The sequence below is a fragment of the Sorex araneus genome, chromosome 10 (genome assembly GCF_027595985.1).
Source record: "Sorex araneus isolate mSorAra2 chromosome 10, mSorAra2.pri, whole genome shotgun sequence".
NCBI lineage: Eukaryota > Metazoa > Chordata > Mammalia > Eulipotyphla > Soricidae > Sorex > Sorex araneus.
This window is the reverse complement of record NC_073311.1, coordinates 37,134,153-37,159,388: the sequence shown is the minus strand read 5'-3', so window position 1 is coordinate 37,159,388 and position 25,236 is coordinate 37,134,153. Positions and strand designations below refer to the sequence as shown.

The 25,236-nt window shown below is 41.5% G+C and overlaps 1 protein-coding gene across 3 annotated transcripts in view; it reads right to left on the bottom strand.

Annotated features, from left to right (window-relative positions):
• The window catches only part of VEZT (vezatin, adherens junctions transmembrane protein), a 67,363-nt gene that overhangs the window by 5,818 nt on the left and 36,309 nt on the right, over positions 1 to 25,236 (bottom strand). Inside the window, exons 5-12 of one of the 3 annotated variants that reach the window (XM_055118191.1) lie at positions 23,864 to 24,139; positions 20,729 to 20,876; positions 17,457 to 17,606; positions 13,853 to 14,184; positions 9,676 to 9,869; positions 4,633 to 4,733; positions 3,874 to 4,081; positions 2 to 1,043 (exon numbers count right to left, since the gene is read on the bottom strand). In XM_055118191.1, the coding sequence (XP_054974166.1) occupies positions 1,021 to 1,043; positions 3,874 to 4,081; positions 4,633 to 4,733; positions 9,676 to 9,869; positions 13,853 to 14,184; positions 17,457 to 17,606; positions 20,729 to 20,876; positions 23,864 to 24,139 (1,432 nt within the window). In that variant the 3' untranslated portion in view covers positions 2 to 1,020. Of the gene's footprint in view, position 1; positions 1,044 to 3,873; positions 4,082 to 4,632; positions 4,734 to 9,675; positions 9,870 to 13,852; positions 14,185 to 17,456; positions 17,607 to 20,728; positions 20,877 to 23,863; positions 24,140 to 25,236 lie in introns of those variants that run through there. The other 2 variants (XM_055118189.1, XM_055118190.1) reach the window with 2 other exon arrangements.

The following is a 25,236-nucleotide window of genomic DNA, read 5'->3' as shown; positions in this document are numbered from 1 at the left end:
AAGGAAAAAAAAGAAAAGAAAAGAAAAGAAAAGAAAAATGATAACTAAGGACCCAGTGATGATTTAAACTTTAAAACTCCCAGTAGTTTTTCTTACAAAGAATAAAGAAAAAGGCAAATAAACGTTTCTAGTAAAATAAACTTAAATTTATAAATCCAGAGATCTGCATAAGAGAAAAAAAATGCCAAAGAAATGAGACAATGTTTTGATGATGACTTAAAAGCACCCCACATACACTCTTTCCAAAATAACTTCATAGTGGTCCTCAAAGTGCAGTCTACAGACCAGTAGCATCACTCAGCAACACCCAGGAATTAGAAAAAAACAAATTTTTGAGTCCCACACAGGTAATTCAGACTCTGAATTGGAAACGGGGAGGGGAGAAGAACAGCTATGGTTTACAAGGCCTCTCCTGGATTTTCATGCACACAAGTTTGAGAACTCAAGAAAAAGCAGCATGATTTTCACTGACAATGTCAGATAAAAGGCCTAAAGTAATTCACATAATAATCTTTATCGGCACATAGGTTCTTACAAGTTAAAAAAAAAAAAAGCATGAGTTAAAAATTCCACTTATTTGCCATCCACCTAACACAATGTAAAACGCCCAAACTGCTATACATTTCAAAATGCCACAGGAAAAAGTTGAAATAGAATCTGCATTCAAGATCAACTACTGTACACAGCATAACACAGACATAACACAGTTCCATAAGGAAGAAGGAGTCCTTCCAAAGGGAAGTGGAGGTTTAGGTAGCCCCGTGATGTTAGGAGGCAGTGGGTTGCTCCCTAGGCAGTCTCTCCTCTCAGTGGGAGGGGTTAGTACATAACAATAGATTATGAAGCAGGACAGCAGCAGAAAAAAAAAAAAAAGAGTGCGCCTTGAAGAGCTGGCAAATAATTTTGTAAAATGTGTCCATTTCCAAGAAACAGATCCCTAAGCTGCAGTAACTCCACTACAGACGCAGCAACAACTGAAAAAATATGGCCACAGCAGGTTCCAGTGTAGAATTCCCCTCTCTAATTCCACTCCGACTTTACCCCTGTAGGCAGAGATGAAAACAACTCTGGGAAGATGTACGGGAAAATTTTCATGAGGAAAAAAGCATTTTATGGTTCAGCAGCTTCCCCCCTACCACCCCCTGGGTGATGTGCACATACAGCTTCATGGTCCTCTCAAATGCAAACTATCAAAAGCATATACTAGAAAAAGACACACTTTTCCCATCACTGTAACTTTGCCTATACTATCAAGGGGCAATTTAAAGACAATTGAAGGAAATACTAAAGAATAAAAAGGACATAAGCTTATATACAGTGCTATTTTTCAGGTACATTTTTCGGTCTATAATTCTGCTAGCTTTTTTTTTTCTTTTTTGGGGTCACACCTCGAGATGCACAGGGGTTACTCCTGGCTCTGCACTCAGGAATTACTCCTGGTGGTGCTCTGGGGACCATATGGGATGCTGGGAATCAAAACCAGGTCAGCTGCATGCAAGACAAACACCCTACCCGCTGTGCTATAATTCTGCTAGTTCTTAAAGAAAACATATACTAGAAGTTATATGACATTTTTGATTAATGCTGATTAGGACATAATCTATGTAATGGGTCAACTGAAAGAATGTTAAGCCTAAGAAATTCTTGTCTCTTCATCTGTGTGCTAGGGAGTCAGTAAATAGTGCCTAATTATAATTATTTTGCTGTTTTTGGGCCACATCTGGTGATGCCCAGGGATTACTCCTGGCTCTACATTGAAGGATCCCTTCTGGAGAGTTTGGGGAACCATATGAGATGTTTGGGGAACCATATGGGAATCTGGCAGGCCATGTGCAAAGCCAATGGCCTACCTGCTGCACAATTACTCCAGCCCCGTAAATAGTGCCTCAGATGATGATTTGTCGAATGAATAATTTGCTAAATGAACACTGCAGGAGGACAATATTTAAGGATATTTTAATTTAATCACAGGGACAAAAACTTGAACACACTAAGAACAATAGTGCCCCAAACATCATATTTTAATATCTGATTTAGTAGGCCTCATGTATATGAGCAAGTGGGTTATACTCACTGCTGCCTCCGGGAAACTCTTACTCTACTCTCGGTGTTTCTGCTCAGTAACTTCCTTTCCTTTCATGAGAGAGGTCCTGTGGCTGGAGGGTCTGCAATGTGGGAGGGGTGCAGAACTGGAGTAGTCAGAGGAGGGTTCACGGAGGGAGTGATTAAGGAGGACAGCTTATTGAAGGAGACAGAACACTCGGTAAACAGGGATCAGCAATGGTTTTTGCTTTTTTAAACAAACTGTAGCTTTTGGGCCCAGAGTGATAGTGTAGTGGGTTGGGTGCTTGCCTTGCACGCAGATAACCCAGGTTTGATCCCTGGTATCCTTTATGGCCACCCCAAACCCACTAGAAGTCTTTGAACCCAGAGTCAGGAGTAAGCCCTGAGCAGAGAGCTGAATGTGGCCCCTAAACAAACAGAAAACAGAACAAAATGAAACAAAAACTCAGAAGCTTTGCACACAATGTCTAGTTAATTAGATAAATAGAACTGGAGGAAGAAAGCTACATTAGCAACTGTGGGAAATGAAACTGGACATCCTGGAGAGGCTGGCAACTAGGTGAAGCAATTTAGATTATATAAACTTTCATAAGAAGAAAGGGAATCACTGTAAAGTGTAAGAGCCAAAGCAATTTGAGAAGAATTTGGAGAGAGCTATCTCAGAACTTGTCTTATAAATATTGGCTAAAATGAAAAGTACTGAAAATGAAGTCAGCCAAGAGGCTTCGACAATTGAGTGCGGACTAATAAGGACATGGGCAATAAAAGGGACTATCAGGAAGAGACGAATAAAAAATCAAGAAACGAGGGGGCTGGAGAGATAGTACAACGGGTAGGACACTTGCCTTGCATGGGGCCAACCTGGGTTTTATCTCCAGCATCCCATATGGTTCCCTGAACACTACCAGAACTAGTAATTCCTGAGTGCAGAGCCAGGAATAAGCCTGAAACTTGCAGGTGTGGCCCCCCAGCAAAAAAAAAAAAAAATCAAGAAATGTTGATCTAGACAAGGGATAATAATAGGGTTCCTATGAGAAGAAAAGAGAACTCTGAGGAACTTTCCAGAAGTATAAATAATCATCTACTTCAACTGAAAAGAAGGTAATTGATTTTTGAGGTCCCACACAGTCACTCTATGATAAAAAAAAAAAATCCCATTCCATCTTCTTAGATGCACAGGGATTAATTTCTCCACTAGGAATTAGCTAATATCCCCAAGTATTAATCATGTCCTCATTTCCTCTATCACCTCCTGTGAAAATTTTACCAAAGAGAAGGGTGCAAAATAAAGGAATTAATAGTCCAGTCTTTCAACTTTGTCCAAATCCAAGCAGAGGGGAATGCCCACAGCTTCCTCTCTCTTCTCCCATGGACAGTGCTCAAACCAATCGTTAACGCTAGTGAGGTAGTGAAGCGACTCAGTTCCTTATTCATGTGCTTCAACAGTGGGTTTCAGCTAGGTTTGCTCTTCACTGATGTCATTATAATGTAAAAATGAGAGTTTAGAATGTCAAATTATTAACTCAGGAAATAGCATCTTACTGAAAATATTCTTTTTTCAGTTCGAGGCTCATTCCAAAGCAAAGAAAAAAAAATCAAGTGATGAATAAGTATGATTTCATATTCCCAATTAGATTACATTTTTTTATGGATCAAACTGATTTTCTGTCCAGAAAAAAAGGAGGTCTATTTATTGAGGGAATCCCTAAAAACAGAGCTCTAAGAATTCAACAGCTAAAACAAGGCTTATGGTTCAGGATGAAGGATCTCCTCACTTGAAGCGGCCTTTATTTTGAAGGTGATGCTTACCGTGATCACTAAAGAGAAGTTGCTTCCATTTCTGCCTTTCTGCCTCTGAAGCTTTAAATCCCAGCACAGATTTTAATTCCTGGAGTACCCTCTTGGACTCTTCATGCTCACGTTTCTGTCTCTCTCTATCTTCTTGAGACAAGTAATAAAAATCCTCTTTTCTAAATTCACTGTCCATATCTATATCGTCTACATATGCTTCTAATTCCTGAAAATTAAAAGAGAAAGCACTTTAATTTTCAACAAGACAATTTTCAATGTTACTAAAGATGCACCTGTATATCTCCACATGAAAAAAAAAAGGGGAGAGTATTGCTCAATTGTGCTTTAATGATGCACAAGTGATTACACTCAATTGTGCTCTAATGACGCACAAGTGATTGCAGCACAGTTGGTCAAACCTAAATACATGTGCTGGTAATCACTACTCCGATCAAGGTAAAACATTTTCAACATCCAATTGTATGCCTTTTGCAAATAGATTTTTCACGAGTTTCATCATTTTAAAATGCTTCACACTGAATATAATTTAACTGGAAATAATTTAATTGAATATAAGAAAATCTGCTGGTGGATTCAATCTCAAGGTACTAAATATAATGACTTGATAACAAAGACATTGTTTTAATTTTGAACTTCATTAGGAGAATAATCCAATAACTTATTCCACAATTACTTATGTCACTTACAGAGAAAGGTAGGTAAGTTTTGCTTACAAAACTCGTTTTCACCAGAGGAAACAGTCATTCGCACCCTTACCTGCTCCTCGGGGATTGGATCTTGGTCTGCAATGTGTAGAGTAGGCTGTGCTGGGGTGCCCACCACACAGCAGGGGTTGTCACAGGCCACTTCCATCTTGCCTTAAAAGGAAACAGGTCATACCTGAGATGTGCATTTCCTTTCTTTTACTTCATTTTCTTTCTTCTTTTTTTTTTGGGGGGGGGGCCCACACCCGGCTCTGCTCAGGGGTTATCCTGGCTCTACACTCAGGAATTACTCTGGCAGTGTTCTGGGACCATATGGGATGCCTGGGATGGAACCCAGGTCAGCCGCATTTGAGGTAAATGCCCTCCTCGCTGTGCTATCATTGTGGCCCCTACTTTCCTTTTTCTTTTCCTTCATTCACCACCCTGGGGACTGGCCCACATGTCAACCCAAGATGTAGACTCTCTTTTTTTTTTTTTAAAGCTCGTGCTCTCTCTTGAATATGTATATCTCTCTCTCCTACATTTAAGTAAATTTTTAAGTTTCTTTAAGTAAATTTCTTTAAATAAGAGAACTTCACAAGGAAACAAGAACCCCCCCAATAAAACCAAAAATGAAACAGGTCATACACAAATAATTGAACCTCTAATTAAAAACTATTCTTGATCCTAATATTTCCCGATTTCACAGCTCAACTTATTTTTACTTTACAAATAAGTTAAGAATTTTAAAGAACAGTGACATTAATAGATACTACTTAAGTACTTGGAGAAGACAAGGTTCTCTGTCCCTTCTTAATCTCTCCTTAGCCTCTGGCCCACAATAGGTACTTTCCGAGGAGTACTTCATGAACAAACTTATCATGGCACAGGAACCATCTCAAAACAGACCACCATTGTCTCCCAAATCAAAGACTTCAATAGCACACACATTTATCCTCAGGTGTTAGAACTAGAAATGTTGAATATTATCTTGAAAAGATCACCCCGGTGAGTGTAACACTGCTTCAAATTGGCGTTGGGACTAGAGACAGCAGGGAGGGCATTTGCCTTCCTGGTCCAGACCACCAGACCACCCCATCTGGTCCCCCAGCATCACTGGGAGTCATCTTTGAGTGCAGAGCCAGGAGTTAGCCCTGAGCACTATGGGTATGGCACAACAAAAAACCTTAAAATTTGGGGTTCTTGTGTAACCACATGATTACTTAAGTCTCATATCCAGTTCTCTATGCTTTTGCATTAATTCTGCTTAATAGGAAGTCTGCTTTGAAGTGTCTAGATTTTACTTATCAAGAGTAAGCAAAACTTACTCTTGATAAGTCAACTTCTTCCTTTTTTGTTTTAAAAGGAAGACGTGTTTGAGGGAAAAGTTACCAAAAGATGACTAGCCTGAAAATAAAATGGCTGAATAAATAATGCCAAAATAGTGAGAAACAAATGGTTAGGAGTGGCGTTTCTTAACCAGGAGGCATGTGGCTCTCCTGTGGACCCTCGGGTTACTCCAGGGGGAGACAACTGGTAACAGAGGGGTCACAAGAAGAAAGCAAGATTGGAAGGGGGTCACCATAAGAAGATGGTTGAGAAACACTGCTTCAGAGAGCTGGAACTGGACATACCTGGGTTAAATCCCAGTTCCTGCCATTTACTTGTTAAGGGCTTTTCAGAAAACCAAAAATTTAAAGTCACAGAAACAGTGGTGAAAATATCTTATTAAAAAGGGCTTAGAACAATGACTACTGCAAATTCCATGCTCAAATATGTTCCATTATTTGACTATTTAGCAGGATACAGATCTCACTGCATCAATGCTGAGATGCAACATCTTGAGCTCTCTGAATGAAAGGGAACAATAAACCAATCATTCAAATTAGTACATAAATAGATAGGATACACGACACCTGACAGGTTCTCATATAAATCAAATGAATACACTCAGTTTATACCACTGGCTGATTTCTAATTCCAATGGTATAAATATGCCAACTATGACCAGTTTTAAACAACCAATAATTCTAAATCAACTCACAGAATTCTGGAATATTTAACAATCACTGGGGAAAAAAAAATCACTGGGGAGCCAGTAAGAATAAGATACTGAATGAAAATTTTAAAACAAAAATGAACCCTACTATGGCATATACATAAACTACTGTACATATTTGGATGGATTTTACTTTGGCAAATCAGTAGGGCATTCAAGTAAAAAAAAAAAATCAGTAGTCTCTCTTACCAATACCTTGTTTCCCCTTCTCTTAACCAATACTATTTGATTATATTTGCTTTTACTTTCTTTCTATGCAGGATTTGAGGAAGAAAAGCAAAAGTATTTGCCATCAGATATACCAATAATAAGAAGCTTCAGTTTGTGCTTTCATATTTATATACATTATACCCTAAAAATATGCTTGTAATGTATTCTAAAAACCAGTAGATTTTAAGTGAAAGGTTTAGCAATAGCCTCAAGCAATTAAAAAGGGTGCAGTACAGGTAAAACAATAACAAGTCTTAACGGTTTATCCTTCAATTCTTCTAAATATCAGAGGTCTGCCTGTGGGCCACGTCTGTCCCATTTTCCTAAATAGATTCATTAGAGCACAGTCAGACACATTTATGAGCTTCTGCCTTTTGGAAAACAATATGGACATTTCTCAAAAAACTAGAAATTGAGCTTCCATTTGACTCAGCAACACCATTTCTAGGAATATATTCCAGAGATGCAAAAAAATACAGTAGGAATACATCTGCACTTGTATGTTTATTGCAGCACTATTTACAATAGTCAGAGTCTGGAAGAATCCTGAGTGCCCAAGAACAGACCCAAACAAACCAGAAAAGAAACAACCAGTGTTCAGAGAATGATGGTCAGATAAACCACCTTAAATGGGCTTTCTCTGATCAACTTTTAAACAATTTAAGCAATAAGTTAAAATGCTCTGAACAGAATAAGAAACTATAGTGATCAGGTAGACAGGGAAAAATAGAAAATTCTCATTTCACAACCATCACAGTAATATGCAAGCAAGAACTATGAGTGGATGCTAATAACAATTGTACAAAACAGAAATGTTAGTTTAGACAAAACATGGAATCAGGGGCTGGAGTGATAGCACAGCGGGTAGGGCGCTTGCCTTGCACGCGGCCGACCCGGGTTCGATTCCCAGCATCCCATATGGTCCCCTGAGTACCGCCAGGGGTAATTCCTGAGTGCAGAGCCAGGAGTGACCCCTGTGCATCGCCAGGTGTGACCCAAAAAGCAAAAAAAAAAAAAAAAAACATGGAATCATATAACCATGATTCAAGATATAAAACTGTTCCATTACCTAAAAAATATGATCTTATATTTTTTATTCCCTATTGAATAATTGATCCCTCTTCTCCAACTCTAGTAAACACTAACGTTCTCTATTCTTATTAAATCCTGTTGTTCTAAAAATATATAATTGGAGCAAGTCTGCTCAGCATAATGTAATGCTGATGCATAATGTAATACTTCTGATTAGCATTATGAAGGAGATGCAGTCATTCTGTTGATGCATCAGTAGTTTCTTTTTTTTTGCTGATTAGCATTCCATTGCATACATGGAAGTAAAAATTTATCACCAGCTGAAGCAACACTTAGCTGCTTCTAGTTTTTAGCCATTATACATAAAGCCAACTATAACTGGATGTGGATTGACTTTTGTGTGAACATTAGCTTTTCTATTCTGAGTCAAATAGATAAGAAAAATATTGTGGGTCAAATGGAATATGTATGACTAAGAGTGAGAAAATATTTATACAGCTGTGTTTTTTTTTCACATTATCATGATAGGCAAAAAAAGGCTAATGGAGAAATAAAAAGCATGAACACTGTCACACATGATCTGGATCTGAACATATGAAAATACTGGATCAATCCTGTAAATGCTCTAGGCTTAAATTATATCAAACAATCTGATTAAGCTCTGTGAATTAGAAAGAGATATTTAATATTATAAAGTGTTCATCTCATGATTTTGATGTTATAATGTGGGTATGAAGGAGAATGTCCATGATTTTTAAAAGCGCCAATGGAACTACATAGGAGCCACAGAATTTCATATCTGCATTTCACTGTCAGCTGACTCACCAAAAGGATTCATAGACTCCTACACTGATACAGCAAATGTGATAGAATGCCAGCCACTTGGAAACACGGCTGAAGGCTATTCTGACATTCCTATACTTTTGAAACTACTTTAACAGAAAGATATGGCTAACTGAAACACCCCCTTTTTGTTTGTTTGTTTGTGGGCCACACCCAGCTGTGCTCATGGCTTACTCCTGGCTCTGCACTCTAGAGTCATTCCTGGCTGGGTTCGGGGAACCATATGGGATGCTGGTGATCGAACCTGGGTCAACTGTGTACAAGGCAAGCATCTTACTGCCATACTATCGCCCCATTCCTTGGAGTACCCACTTCAAAAATAAATTTAAGCCATGAACACTGTGTGAAAAGTTTGTGAATTGCTTTTTAATTCATATCTTTATTACCTATATTTTTAAAAAAAATATGTGAAGCATAATATATGGTTTCTAGAGCCAGAATGTGGCTCAGCATTAGCGCATTTGCTTTGTTTGTGTGAGGCCCAGGGTTCAACCTGCCTGTAAAAATAAGCAATGAGAATGGCAGAATGATTCGAAGGCAATTTTTCCAGAGAGGGGGGGCCACACTTGGTAGTGCTCAGGGGGCTATCCTGGTACATTGTTCAAGGGTCACTTCCTTTAGTGCCAGGAGGAACATGTAGTACTGAGACTGGAAGCCAGGGCTTCTGCGTGTAAAGCATATACACTAGCCCCCTAGCCTTCTCCTGGCCCTTAGAGGCAGTTTAATAATTCTGGTGAAGAGATTTAGTCACTCAACATCTCAGACAGGTTAACAGGAGAAGGGTATATAGGGTACAATTTTTTTAACACTAAATGGTCCTCTCTGGGTGTTTCTATTTATAGAATAGGTACTCAAACATTGGTGGAGATGTGGTGTTATGCTGTGGGTATGGTGTTGGAATGACATATGTATAAAAGAACTCAATATTATTGTAAATGTACAATAAGTGTGAAAGAAATCTCTCATAGGTACCTTTTTTATCTGTGTTTCTTCGAAGCAGTCTGTCCACTTGAGAAATGGCTTCTTCCCAGCAACTATTACTTGCTTGAACATGAGGCTGAATCAACTTTAATTTCTGTTCTAGGATTTGATAACCCTCTGACACTACTTCTTGAGTTTCTTTAGTACAAACAAGCTTTTCAAGTTCATCTTCAAGAATTATTACCCTAATAAAGAAAAAAAACAAAACAAAACAGACTTTTACAATATAAAATGAAAAGTTGATAATTCACATGGCTTATTTTAGAAGTATACTTATGTGAAAAATTCTGAATATAGAAGGTGGTGAAGGTGGCAAAGTAATGTATATGGATTTAATGCTACTAAATTGTACACTAAGAATAGTTAAGTGTAAGTTTTATGGCATGTGTATTTTAATTAAAAATGTTTAGGTGTATGGAGCATCATATAAACTAAGTAGTTCATGAATATTCCTTGCACACATAGTAGGTGTTTTATGACTGAAAGGATAAACTGAATTTATCTCCTACTTTTAAGAAATGTAAAGGGGCTGGAGCAATAGCACAGCGGGCAGGGCGTTTGCCTTGCACGCAGCCGACCCGGGTTCGATTCCCAGCATCCCATATGGTCCCCTGAGCACCACCAGGGGTGGTTCCTGAGTGCAGAGCCAGGAGTAACCCCTGTGCATCGCCAGGTGTGACCAAAAAAGCAAAAAAAAAAAAAAGAAAGAAAGAAATGTAAAACAGAATTAGGAAATCACACACATATAAGTAAATACCATATGATAAAGGTATAAATAACATTATATTTCTATTTATAGATGAGGAATTAGGTCTAGAGGACTGGAGAAACTTGTCCAGAGTTAGAACTGGTAAACTGTAAAGTGGGACTGGATCCAGGTACAACAGCACAATACCATAGAAAGATCAAGATTATGTCAAGAGGGACAGAGCGATAGTACAGCTGGTAGGGTGCTTCCCTTGCATGCGGCCAACCCAGGTTCAATCTCTAGCACTCATATGGTGCCCCGAGCACCACCAGGAGTGATTCCTGAGTGCCAGGACTAAGTTCTAAGCACTGCCGGGTGTGGGTCCCTCCCCACAAAAAAAAAAAAAAAAGAATCAGAATTAAGAACAGCAAACTGTTACTACTAGTAAGGAACAGTAACAAAGGGGGACTTTTTGAGGTAGCATTGAAAAATGGACTAAATATAAGTATGTACAAAAGATAAATTCATTCTAAACCAGAGGTTCCCAAACTTAATTTGGTCTACTGTTCCCTTTTGGAGTGGAACAGTAGCACAACGGGTAGGGCATTTGCCTTGCGTGTAGCCAAACCTCTGTCCCTCTTGGAGAGCCCGGCAAGCTATGGAGAGTATCTCGCCCGCACGGCAGAATCTGGCAAGCTACCCGTGGCGTATTTGATATGCCAAAACCAGTAACAACAAGTCTCACAATGGAGACGTTATTGGTGTCCGCTCGAGCAAATTGATGAACAATGGGAAAACAGTGATACAGTGCTACTGTGCCTTTTTATTAAAGACTAAGCCCCCTGAAAAATCGAAAAATCTAACTTCTTTAAGTGAACAAAGAGAAACTGCCCAGCTACCTGCTCCACTGCCCTTCCCCATCACACCAGAGCCCCCGCTGAAGGCCATATTGCCCACCTTAGGAAACACTGTTCTAGAAAACGATACCCAGAGAAAGTATTTATAGAGTTTAGCAGGATTGCAGGGAAGCAGTAAGAAATAAAGACAGAAAAAGAGGCTGACGAGATACCCTGGTGTTGCAGGTGCCCCTCGTTCAATCCCTGGCACTTCATGCCCCTGGATCCCAGCACTACCAGCTGTGACCTTTGGGTAACTTGGAGCCTGGGCACCATACCACCAGGCTAAGTATCACAGGGGGTAGCCCTGTCCCCGCCCCCACCCCTTGTCCCTAGGCACCGGTGGGTGTGGCCCCTGTGTTTTTTTAAAAAAGAAATGCAGACTTTGGTGAAGTTAAGGTAGAATGTTTTGCTAGACTTCAGTCTAAGCTGCTCTGCAGTGAATCCTGGGTGTGAGTGCCCTGAGGCAGAGGGGCAGAGGGGTAGAGGGAACGTGGTTAAGAGTTAATGTCCTGGGGCTGGAGCAACAGCACAGCGGATAGGGATAGGGCATTTGCCTTGCATGCAGCCAAGTGGAGCCGGGTTCTATTCCCAGCATTCCATATGGTCCCCTGAGCACTGCCAGGAGTAATTCCTGAGTGCATGAGCCAGGAGTAACCCCTGTGCATCACCTGGTGTGACCCAAAAAGAAAAAAAAAAGTTAATGTCCTAGTGTGGGCAAGTAAGAGGAGGAACAGAAAGGTGGACACATAGAGAAGAATGAAACCCAGACTGGCTTAGAAATATGAAATATGACACAGCATTCCAGATAACGTGGAAATGTGTGTAATAACACCACAGAACACGCTAGGTAGAGAGGCGACATGTAATGGCATATGCACTGAATGCTCCTTTTCCCTCATTTCCTATGCATAAAACACAGTCCTTGCTCAAAGGGCAAAGTCCTTCTTTTTTGTTTCCATATCCATCCATTTCCCTCTTCTTTCCTGGAGCCATTGTCCCTTCAATAGCATTTCCAATGGAAAAAAAATAAGTCAGAAAAGTGGGAGGTGGGGGAAGAGGACTCAGAAGCATCAGAGTGCCTGCCTTCCAAATGGGAAGCCTGCGAGACCGAGCCCCCCAGCACTGCCCCCCACACCCTAGTGTGCTGCTTAGGATCACTGGCACCATAACCATGGTCAGCGCTCTGTAGTCAGGTGTGTCCCAGCCCCAGCGAGCACTGCACCTGGATGTGTGAGCAATGTGAGTCAGTGTTCAATCTCGGGCAAGTGCCACAGCTCATGTACAAGCCTTGACACAGATACTGCAACCAAATGGGCACAAGCATCCCAAGTACAAATGGGCATAGCAACCACAACTACAAGCACAAACTCGGCAACCTCTGGGGAGCTTGCCAAGTTCCAAGTACCAAGAGCAGCACACCACATTCGATGGGGTTTAAAGTAGAAGGCAACCACTCTTAGGGGGAAATATATTTATACAGATACAGATATAAGCACACAAAGCTCAACCTGTAACAACATGTTACTGATCTATAGAAGGACTTAAAGGCTCCTGGGTGAAATACAACAATCTTCACACACTTCCTCGAAGAAATCTTTTTTGTCTCATTTTTGTGGATTATTCATAGCAAGTGATACAAAAGAAATTATTTTGGTTTTGCTTGGGGGGGCAGGGTTTGGGGTTCAGTATGGAAAAAGGGTGTTGGGAAGGTATAATGGTGGTGGGATTGGTGTTCAAATATTAAGTGTAATCAAATATTGTGAAAAACTATAAAAATAAAATTAAACATGAGCAACAACAAAGGGACAGGGCAGGAGGGGAGGGAACCAGAGTGAGACATAAAAATATGGAATTCAGGAAGCACACTAATATTACCATATAAAGTAGAAAAGTGAAAAGCTATGGATCCTGCAATTCAGCTTTCAACTGAAGCCAAAAAAAAAGTGCTCTGTACAATTAAAAAAAAGTCCAAATTTGCTATAATTTATTAAGAAAAAGTATCTTACTTTCTACAGTATAATGCCTCTAATTACTGTTTCAGTGCCAGTGGCACGCATTGCTAGGCTGGGCTCCGGGTTAGAAACCCTACTTTAAGAGTTGAGTACAGCTTTTTCAGGGTCAGAGAGACAGTACAGCAGGTCAGGCACTTGCCTTGCATGCAGCTGACTCGGATTCAATCCCTCGTATTGCATATGGTCCCCCGAGTTCCACCAGGAGTGATTCCTGAGTGCAGAGTCAGGAGCAAGCCCCAAGTACCGCTGGGTGTGGCCCCCAAACGGCTTTGCTCATACCATTCTCCATGTCAGTTGCCAAATACAATAAGCAACATCTGCTTCTGTCCTATCATTTTAGGCTTTCTGTTGAGATCAGAAAATTTTAAAAATATAAATGACTTCCCCCAAATAATCGTACTTACAAATCGTCGTTTTCTCGGTTATATTCGTAGCTATCAACCATCCTCATGCTGCAAGTCTCAATTTTGCTTCTTCTTTCTAGCTAGGACACAAGCCAACAACCACAATGGCACAAGAATGGAGGTTGCTAATCACGGGACATTTCCTTATATGGCTTCTAAACTTACTCATTCAGCAACGCTTTCAGATGGAGCTGTAGGCTGCGGACTGCTGTGTGAACGTTGTTCAGTTCTCTTGACTTCTGCTGAGTTTTGGATAAACGCTGGGGTACTGACTGGTGCTGGGTTTCAAAATACCGATAGAACTCATAGCTGCGCTTAAGCTCTTCCAAGCAGGCAGAATGAGCATGAGGTAGACCTTGAGTCACATCAGATAAAACACGATGAGGCAAAAGTTCGGGAGTAAGTAAGTGCCCAGGAGGTGAGTTAGCTGTAGAAAGCAATAGGGCTAATCGTCGGAAGAACTCTGAACTTTGTGCTACCCAGAGTTGGTACAGAACCTTAAAAACAAAATGAAAAACCAGAACTGTATCAATACAATTATAGGTCAACATTCAAACTAAGTGACAAACTGGTTTATCTTAATTTCTTTTTCTTTTTTTTTAAACTTTATCCTTCATGAAGAAGATAGCTGAAATTAAACTTACTCAAGATGAGCTACGTTAATCAAAATTATGTAGTCAAGGCATTTAGTGCCAGTTTTGAGACAGCAGGTAATGAATGTGTCATTTACTATAGCTTTGCCCTAGTACTGAGAGAGGGAGACATCGCCATTAGAAGGGAATGTTCCCCATAAGTTAGTTTAGAAATTCACACACAGAAGAAGACAGTAGGAATGAGGGACCAATATAAGTCTGAGGAAATGAATCACTGGGACAGAGTATGGGGTTCAGAAAATCATACCACTATTCTGGCCTAAGAAATATCAAAGAAATTAACACATAACTAAGTTCCAGTGTGAGCATACTCAAGATGTCTGGCATGAGACTGAAAACCCCACTCCTGAGAGACAGGACCTGAGTCCAGGCAGCAGAGTATTTTTCCAGACGTAGTCCTGTTACAATATGAAGACAATGCTCCACAAAGAGACACACAAGCAATACTCTAGTAGGTACAACAAAATGCCAGGACCACTAACTTAGATTCTGACTTTTTACAATGAAAAGAATGGACATGATTTAGATGCTCTTATTAAATGGTTTTCTTTTATTATTTATTTCTTTATGGGCCACACCTGGTGATGCTCAGGGGTTATTCCTGGCTCTGCACTCAGGAATTACTTCTCGAGGTGCTTGGGGGGCCCATCTGAGATGCTGGGGATTGAACCCGGGTTGGCCACTTGCAAGGTAGATGCCTTACTCACTGTACTATCTCTCTAACCCCTATTAGAGTGTTTTAAGTTTATGCAAATAATGAATTAAGATTATTTCATGCAAACCTATTTTTGCATTAATTAAGGATCCAATTTCTAAGCTATAAAAGACAACAGATATTTATAAAAAAAAAAAAGCTGACTTCAAAAGGCTTACTTATTTTTAAGTCACCGTGAAGCTAACAGTTATTCATACTTGGCCTTCAGGCACACAATGTTTCAACACTGAGCCCTTTACCAATGTCCGATTCCCCCAACCAATTACTCTCCCCGTCTCCCCCGGCAACTCCCCATTTGTCTCCCACCCACCAGTCTGCTTCTGTGAGAGGTGCTTTAAAAAAAAAAGTTTTGCATTATGATTTACATTACTGTTGCTGATAGGTTACTTTTTTTTTCCCTTTTGGGGTCACACCCGGTGATGCACAGGGGTTATTCCTGGCTCTGCACTCAGCAATTACTCCTGGCGGTGCTTGGAGGACCATATGGGATGCTGGGGATGGAACTCGGGTTGGCCTCGTGCAGGGCAAACACCCTACTCCGGCCCTGTGGATATGGTTCTGTACATAATACAACCACTTTTCAGCACAACTTCCTCCTCCTGGCTTTCCTTCACCATAGTCACTGGTCCCTCCTAAGGCGTATTTAATCATTTTCCCCTCCATTTACCACTTAATGATTTCCGTTATTCTTTTATTTGTTTAGTGAGCAAGATTATTTCCTCTTTTGTGGAGGGGAGTGGTTTGGCTAGTACTACTCTTGGCTCTGTGTTCAGAGATCACTCCTAGTGGTCTCCAAGGACCACACATGGTACCAGTGATGGAATCAGATGAGTTACATACAAGTGCCTTGCCCCCTGAGTTTTATTGCTCCAGTCTCAGGCAAATATTTCTTCAGCACCTTTGATGTGTCAGGCACTGTTCTAGGTGCCAATAATATAGCAGTGAAAGGAAGGGAAACAACCCCTTTCCTGGTGGAGCTCAGGTTTCAGCAGGGGGAAATACAGTTCATTTCCTGGACCCTTATGATCACCCCACAAAAAATGATCCCAAAACACAGGGTCAGAGTGACAGTACAGTCAGTGGTAGGATGCTTGCCTTGCACGTAGCCAACATGCCGGCAGTGATCCCGAGTGCTGAGCCAGAAGTAAGCCCTGAATACCAACAGGTGTGGCCCCAAACTGAAACAAACAACACTCCCCCCGGCCGGGAAATCACAGGCATATCCTGGTAAGTAAAGAATAATTTATAGGAAGGAAATAAAATGTGACCTTAATCTTTTCGTCTAGACCTCTTTAAGAAAAGAGCTATTACTGTTTTTGAGTAACTACTGATGCGTGACACACCCTGTTCGTGATATTGTGTCTCATTTAATCTAAACCTTATGAGTCTGGTAATCTGCATCTACTGGAGAGATTATTTCAAAGAATAATTTATCCAAAGCCAAATGGCTAAAATGTAAAATGCAGGCTTACTCAATTCCAAGGCCCTGTATTTTCTTTATTAAGACTCTCACCTGAGAAGGCTGGGAAGTAGCTCAAAGGGCTAAAGCTCCTGCCTGGCATATGGAAGGTGCAGGTTTGATCCCGGCACAACACGGCCAGGAGGATCTCCCAAGCAAAGAGCTGGGAGCCCCTTTTGAAAAATTCTACGGTGGTCAGTTCGGACATGAAAGAAATGGCCTATAGTGCCCCCCCCCAAAGAGTAACAGTATCTTAACATGGATAGTTCCTAATGATGCTTCAATTTATGATCTTTTGGCTTTATGATGGTGCCAAAGAGCTACAGTAGAAACTGTACTTTGAATTTTGATCTTTTCCTGGGCTACTAACATGCAGCTCTCTTATGGAGCTACAGAGCTCCCAGACAGTCACATGATCACACGGGCACAGAACCAACACTACAGGCTTTGTCAGTAGAGTACTGAGTAAATTACCTGAGCTAGTTAATACTTTATTGTATAACAGGCTATGTGTTAGACGATTCTGCCTTTTCAAGGTAAGGGTATGCTAAGCTGGTGCTGGAGAGACAGTCCATGCCTGGCGTGCAGCCCCCTCCTAGCTCAGTCCTCTGCACCACCAGTGTGGTCTGGGTCATCCGCATGACCTTGGGATCCCCTGAAAAATGCCTGGGAGCTTCCCATAAAAATAAAAAACCAAAAAAAGGGGGCTGGGGATGTAGCTCAGTGACAGGGTGCTTGCCTGGCATGGGTGAGGCCCTGGCATGGCTTGGACCTGGCATGGCTTGGTCCCAGGCACTGCAAAATAAACAATTGAAAGCAGTGTTGCACATGCTGTCAGTCAGGCTCTGACAGCAGCGGTATTTCACAAGTTGGAAAAGAAGCAGATGCACCGCTTTTTATGGGCCACCTCTTCCTCAAGCATCCTTCCGCAGAGTGCATTACCTTCAGGGCAGGCAGGCTGAAGCCATCCGTCAGGTTATGTGCTTCCTCCTCCGAAATCTGCTCTTCACTAAGCCCCAGGCCCAGCTCCTTGAAAGGCACCACACAGATGTAGTTGGTTACGTTGTCACTCTCAGAGTTCAGGGGGTAGGTTAAATTAGGTTAAGGCCATCACGAAGCCTTTTCAAGAAAGCAAAACTGACTAACAATAATCTAAAAGTAAGAAGTATTCCAATCTGGTGAAACTGACAAGGAGTCTTTATACCTGTGGGCCCACCTAACTGAAACCTCCTCCCCACATCTGGTCTCCTCATGCAAAATCTCAGATCAAACATCAGCCTCTCAGAGAGGTTTTCTCCTACCATCCAATCACCAACTGTAACCCTCAAATCAGCCTTTCTCACCTGAGATCACAAGGTCCCCACTGTGGGCCTCAGGGCATGTCAAGGGGGTCATAAATGAAATGGCACAAATGAGTGGCCATGGAACAAGACTAAGGGGCCAACCAGTAGGATGGGGGAGGGGGACTGCAGTGGGAGTGGTGGGGGGTATAGGAGGAAACAAGGCAACAGCCTTTGTCAGAAAAAGGTTGAGACACATTGCTTTGTCCTGTTCCCCTAGAAATGTTTTTCTGCATGGCAAATATAAATCCCCAAATCTCATCTGCTTACATTCATTCATTTACCCACTAGAAGTTAAGAACACATTCCTTCTGGTCTTTCTTGTTCACTGATAGCTCCTGAGAAGTGACTGGCACAAGAACCGGCAAATTCAATCTGTGTTAACTTATTCCTTCTTATTTCCTTAGCCCTGATTAGGACTGGAGCCACAGCACAGTGGGTAGGACGTTTACCTTGCATGTAGCTGACCTGGGTTGATTCCTCCGCCTCTCTCAGAGAACCAGGCAAGCTACCCAGAGTATCCTGCCCGCATGGCAGAGTCTAGCAAGCTACCTGTGGTGTATTCGCTATGCCCAAAACAGTAACAAGTCTCACAATGGAGATGTTACTGGTGCCCGCTCGAGCAAATCAATGAACAACGGGACGATAGTGCTACAAATGCATTTATCCACTAGAAGTTAAGAACACATTCCTTCTAGTCTTTCTTGTTCACTGCTAGTTCCTGAGAAGTGACTGTGCTAGTTTATTCCTTTTTATTCCCCTACCCTGGATTAAACTCTAAATGCCTGGAGGCAGGGACCCTGTCTACTACTTGTCCCGCTACATACTGGCTGCCCGGCCGAGTGCTGGGCGCCAAGTCCATACTCAGTAAACATTCACTAAAGGCATGCCTACCCACAGTCCGTGAGCCACACCATCAGGTCTCTGCTTCTTCCCCATCTTCGCTTCTTTCTATCTGGAATGTGGAGACTTACTCAAGGCCATCCCCTCCTCTGTCCTGCTGCCAGCTTATTTCCTGGCTCTGTGCTCAGAGCTCACTTGTGGCAGTGCTCTGGAGTGGTGCTGAGGATAGTGGGCTTGGCTGTGTCGCAAGGCAAGGCACCTTAACCCCAGTGTGGTCTGTGTGACTCCAGTAATTTGGGGCTCTGAGGATTTTTGTTTCTGGGCCAACCCAGTGGTGCTCAGGGGCTATTCCTGGCTCTGCTCAGGAGCGATCCTTGATGGTGATGGGGATTTGAACCACCGCTGGAAGGGAAGCACCTTCCCTCCTGCACCATCTCTCCGGCCTTTGTATGCCTTCTGTAGTATGACTACTGGTTTATGCATTCACCACACTAAAATAAACATTTTAAAGAGTAGGCAGTATAAGTTTCTCACTGTCTTTCTGGAACATAGCAGGCAGGCACTTAGGCAGTGTGGAGATTGAACGAAGGTAGTGTAGTAAAATAAACACTCATGTCAAGGGATTTAATCCTGTAGTCAAGATACAGGACTTGACAAGCTGTGTGACACTAAGAAAATCACACAAAAGTGTAGATTTATTTGGTTTTCCTTAAGGAGAAATAGAAAAATACAGTTAGGAAGGCCTGCATAAATATGTAATGATAGAATATAAAATAAATAGTCTCCAAACTTTAAGCATTATACTTATTAGTAATATGATACTCAGCATAGTAGGAGTATAAAGTAGTCTCAATACATACACAATTTAACTTGTCTACGAATCTTAATCAAAATAAATATCTTATACATCTTTATTTCTTGACTAAGGATACTGCTGAAGCACGTATGTGCACTAATCCACTGTTTCTCAGCCTCTTTCTGGCTCTGCCCTTCTGATGTCATTGTCTTCCTGGGGCTCCCTGCTATTCTCATGACATGGCTCCCCATTCACACATGACTTTCACCTGTAGGCCCTAGAAATATTCTGGGGCTCCATACGGCCTCCAGCTGAGAAACACTAATCCACTGTCTGTCAATAGCAGCAGAGCAAGATTATATTACTGCCATTTTACAAATACGTAGAGCACAGTCCAGAGCTAAGAAACTTGCAGAAGGTCAGGTAGCAGTGACACAGCCCAAATATACACTTATCCAATAGACTCCAGAACCTGGAAGAAGATTTCTCGTTGCTAGCTTATTTCCAGTCATAACTCAAGTCATGCCACATTCCATCATTTAAAAAAACACCAAATCTAGAAAAGCAGACTCCTTTGGCCTTAATTTTTGGGCCAGCAAAAGGAGGAATTTCCAATATTTTTCCTTGTTAAAAAGGAAAGGAGAGGGGCCAGGCAGATGGCTCAGCGGACAGGAGTGCGTGTTCTGCACATAGCAGCCTCGGGTTCAGTCTCTCATCACCCCCCTGTTCCTCGCAACATCAGACACTGCTGGGAACAGCCTCCAAGTACCGTTGGGTGTGACCTCCCCAAATAAATAAATAATGAGGTCACATGAGAGGCCCAAGTCATAGTACAGCGGGTAGGGCATTTGCCTCAGCAAACCCTGAGCACCATCAGGTGGGAGCCGTAGGTCCCGCCCTCTCTACCCCCCCCAAAGAAAAGGTCATGTGAGATTTCACCCCATCTGTTAACACCGGAGTAGACCCACAAGGCTTGGGGAGTAGGTTTTGAGGATGGCTAAGTGTCTGCATTCCAAGTAAAAGGAAGCAAAGGTAATGAACAGGGGGGAGATCTGACAGTAGGGCCCACATGTGAACTTCCAGGTTTTTAAACAGGAATGATGAGGCAAGCTGGCTTCAAAATAGGCAATCCCAGGGTCTGGTTTTGCCTATTTTTGCCACTTTTAGAGGTTGCAAGTGTATACCTATATTCAGGACTCTGGGAACGCTGCTACTCTCAGACAGAAAGGATATGTCTTCAGCATGTACAGGGTAGCCAGCCTTGCTGCCTGAAAGTTGGCTCTCACAGTTCTGTAGACAGCTTTCCGGAGACCGAGGAGATGCTGGCTTGGATGCTGTCCAGTTTTATTAAATGAGCAAGCAGCACTGACCCTGTCAAGCAAACTTGAAAAGTAAAATGTGATACAACTGTACAGGTGTCCTACAGTTTCTAAATCCACAATTACATAATCTTTAGAAAAATATTCCCTTTCCATGATTTTCATTGTAATATTATTAAAACACCCCAACTCAGCTCTCATAGTCATTTTCCTTGAGACAAATTTAGCAATCATAAGAGACAAAAAAATTTAAATCTCAAAAACTGAAGGCTATTACTGTCAGGGAAATAATGAATTTTATTTGAAAAATGGTAGAAATGTAAGTTTATGTAAGAAACTAAACCTTTTAGATATAGATACTTTTACCCATTAAGTCTCACAACGGAGTCGTTACTGGTGCCCCCTCGAGCAAACTGATGAACAGTGGAACGACAGTGCTACAGTGCTACCCATTAAAATTAACTGAAGTGGTATTATTTCACATTCAGTTTTTAAAATCTTTTTCTCTTGTAATCATGAATACTTTTATAAACACTTTGACATTCTTCATATGCATTATGTGAGTTCATCAATTATATTTTGGTTACTTGTACAGAATAATTAAATACAGCAGAGAAATATATTCTGTACATTCATAAAATTACAGACTTACCCACCTGCTGCCACTGGCACTTACCTACTCAAAATGAAGTAGGGGACGCAGAAAGATAACAGGACCAGTGGCCAACAGGGGAATGCAAGTAGAAAGGCAAAGTAAGGGTTACAGTGCAGTAGCACAGCTACTCACAACTTCAATAGGAAGCACATTTCATACCACCTTCTAAGAGACAAATAGGGAGTGCCTATTTGCAACAATGAGAAATAACATATTATGCTTTTATAAATGTAATTCTGAACGATTATATATACAGAGTTACTGGATTCTACCTTTTAACCTAACTACTACTCCCCATAGCAAAGCAAAATACCATACCATAAATTTCTTATACTATAACCAAAACTTTGTAAACTGACATTTAACTCAAAACTTAAAAACAAAAAAAAAGTTAAACCAGGGCCAGACCGATAGTACAGCAAGTAAGGGGTTAGCCTTGCATGTGGCTAACCCAGGTTCGATTCCTGGTATCCCATATGGTGCCCCAAACCCTGCCAGGAGTAATTCCTGAATGCAGAGCCAGAAGTAATCCCTAAGCATTGCCGGGTGAGACCCAAAAACAAAACAAAACAAAAATTAAACTAAAATATATTTAGGCATTAAAAATCTATTCAAAACAAAGGATAATAAGTGATATTATTAAATAAGAATGAAGAAAAAAAGGGTTAAATGATTTACTAGAGAGGATAAACTGGAGCAAAACAAACTAGCACTCATGGTTTCAATTTATGGCACTGCAGGGATCAAGGCATTTACCTTTGTATGAAGCCCTGGTTACATTCCGGATACCACAAGGTCCCCCAAGCAATGCCAACAGTGACCCCCCCACGAACAGAACCAGGGGTAGCCCAGTGCAGCAGGGTGCAGCCCCCCCCACTCGAAAACAACAACAAAATAATGATATTATTGTTTGTACTTTGTTTTACCAGATCTATTTTCAAAACCAAAAAATACTTTTGAAATATGAAGATTCCTCATAATTTTTCAGCCATCTATTGTTATATCAAAAACAAGTGAAACACAAATTATATTTTAAGATTTTTTTTTACCTATTTGCATCTGAATAGATGAAAGTCACATGTCAAGGTAAGTCATAAGTAACCTGCTCATTTCAGCCAGTTTTATACCTATAGGTATAGCTGGGCAATACACCTAAGGATTAACTGGACACAGAGCCGTGTTTCTAAGCAGCATTTAGTCCTCACAATAAAATGCAGCATAAGGCCAGAAGAAATGGAGCTATTACTGAGACTTAGTACAATTTTTTAATTTCTCTGGTAGGGTATGGGCCACACCTGGCTGTGCTCAGGGCTTACTCCTGGTTCTGAGCTAGGGGATCACTCCTGGCGGAACCATATGGAGTGCCTGGGACTGAACCTAGATAGGTAGGTCGGGTTCCAGGCAAACACCAAAGCCATTGTAACTATCATGCTGGCCCCTGATTTTTAACTTCTAAATCTGATCCTTAGGAGAGAAGTACAGTGGGGAAGAGTGGTAGCCTTGTAGTGGTGCCGACCATGGTTTGAGCCCGGACCCCCCAGTGCTGGGGACCGTGTGGTGCTGAGGATCAAACCGGGGTGAGCTTCTGGCCAGGCAAGCACTCAACCCTCTGCACCATCAATCTGCCCTATCCGATAGACTATTTCTGACAGGGTCGAGGGAGATGGCTCAAAGGACTGTGTGCTTTGCATACAGGTGCCCTGGATTTGGTCCCTGGCACCGTAGTCACCAGCACCACTAGGAGCAATCACTGAGAAATGCGGAGTAGCTCCCAAACAAGACAATGTGTGGTTTCCCCAATGCCCCCCCCCAAAAAAAAGGTAAGTGGAAGAATACTAATAGCACCTGGCAGGAATATTCAAAATATATTTCTGTCAGATTTACCTATCACTTAAAACAAGGTAAGAAAGCCACCAGAGGGCTCACAGGGGTGGGGTGCATGCTTAGCATGCAGGAGGTCCCCATATTATCCCCAGCACTGCATGACCCTCAAGCACCCACAAGAGTGACCCCCCAGCACCAAGACGTGAATATCCCCCGAGTACTGCAGGGTGTCACTCCAAAACCAAAATAAATGAAAACAAACAGAGGAAAGAGAGCATTGATTGGGTAACCACCGCATGCGAGACAGTGTTTGAAACACTATGTTATCCCTTATAATCATAGGGTAAACAGAAATCATGATGCTCAGGAAACTTTGTTTCTTAAAATGGGCAAGCAGATTCATACCACACATTAAATATAGCATATATTTACTCCCTTGCTAGAATAAAGGCTAGGGAAACTTGTTTTTTTCTATAAATACAATATAGAAGTGAAGATAATTGTAAGGATTCTGGTTTAAGTATGTAGTAGAAAAAAATTAGCTAAAAAAGTAAAATGAAACATGAACTCACAGTGTAAATCCCCTGGAAATAACTTCAGTTTCTTGAATGAGACGTAAAGCTTTTCTCACGAGGTTAGTAAAAGCCCGGCTATTTGCTGCTGTATCTTCCAAACGGGCACTATATTTTCTGAGGGTCACTTGTAGTTTGGCTGTCCTCCATAATCTTAAAGCTCTTACAATCAGATAAACAAAGAGAATCACTCCCCATACCAGCCAGGAAGACACAATCCACCAACTGGGAAGCATAACGAGCAAACTAATGATGGCAAAGAGCACTGAGACATCCCTAGAACAGAGAAACCGAGAAAAATAGACCCATCAGACTAGCGAAACACAAATTATTTCAGTCAGTAAAAAGCAATGAAAATATATGTGTACTGAAGCAGATATAAGACCTTCTTTGTAAAGTATGACTGAAAAGTCGATTGAATGGTTACTTTGTAAAGTAAGATTGAAAAGTCACGTGAATGGTACCTGACAGTGATGCAGTGGTGCTTAGATGTTAAAATTTGAGCTAGTAAGTCTAGGTCAGCAGCACTAGAAGACAAGGAAGGTTTTGGGGCCAGAGAGCAGGCATGGGTACTGAGGGCCTGCTTCACATGCAATGTGCCCAGGATTGAGTCCTGGCACAGTATGGTCACCCAACTGCTAGGAGGAGCCCCGAGGGCCACTGGGGGTGCTTCCCCCAAAACAAACAAAAGAGATCTTCTGTAATTGCTCTTACTGGTAAACTATGAACTCTTTTCACTCCATTTTAACATGAAAGAATATTTTAATGCTAATTTTTAATCATTAACAATTAAGGGATAGTACAGTGAATGACATGCCAGCCCCAGTTGATCCCTTACCAAATCTCCATGAGTTGGGGTGAGGGGGGGAGGGGAGGAAAGGGCAGGTGATGCCAGCACTCAAAGCCAGGGCTTCACATCCATCAGGTATGTGCTGTACCATGTGGGCTCTCTTTCCCAGCCCAAACTCTTGTTTTCCTTAAGAATAAGATACTTTGGCTTGCTCTTCAAACCTGCGCGCGCCGGCCTGGCTCTATGTCTCTTGGCTGGCTTTGCTACTCTGGAGTGAGAGGCCTGTGTTCTCTCTTGAACGTGTATTTTCTCTTTCTCTCCTCTCACATCTTTCTAAGCAAGTTTTGTAAAATAAAACTATCTTGCATCACAGAAAAAAAAAACAACACCAACTTCATTATGAGATAACTGAATTCTTATAAATTTGGAAAATATCAAACTTGCTGTCTGTTAGAATTTGGATCATTTATCAATATGAAAGAAAAGAGATAAATTCAGAACATCCAAATACAGAGGATAACAAATGTGACTATAGGGCTCAAGTGCTCAAATAAGGATTTAGATCATTTTGATAAACAAACTT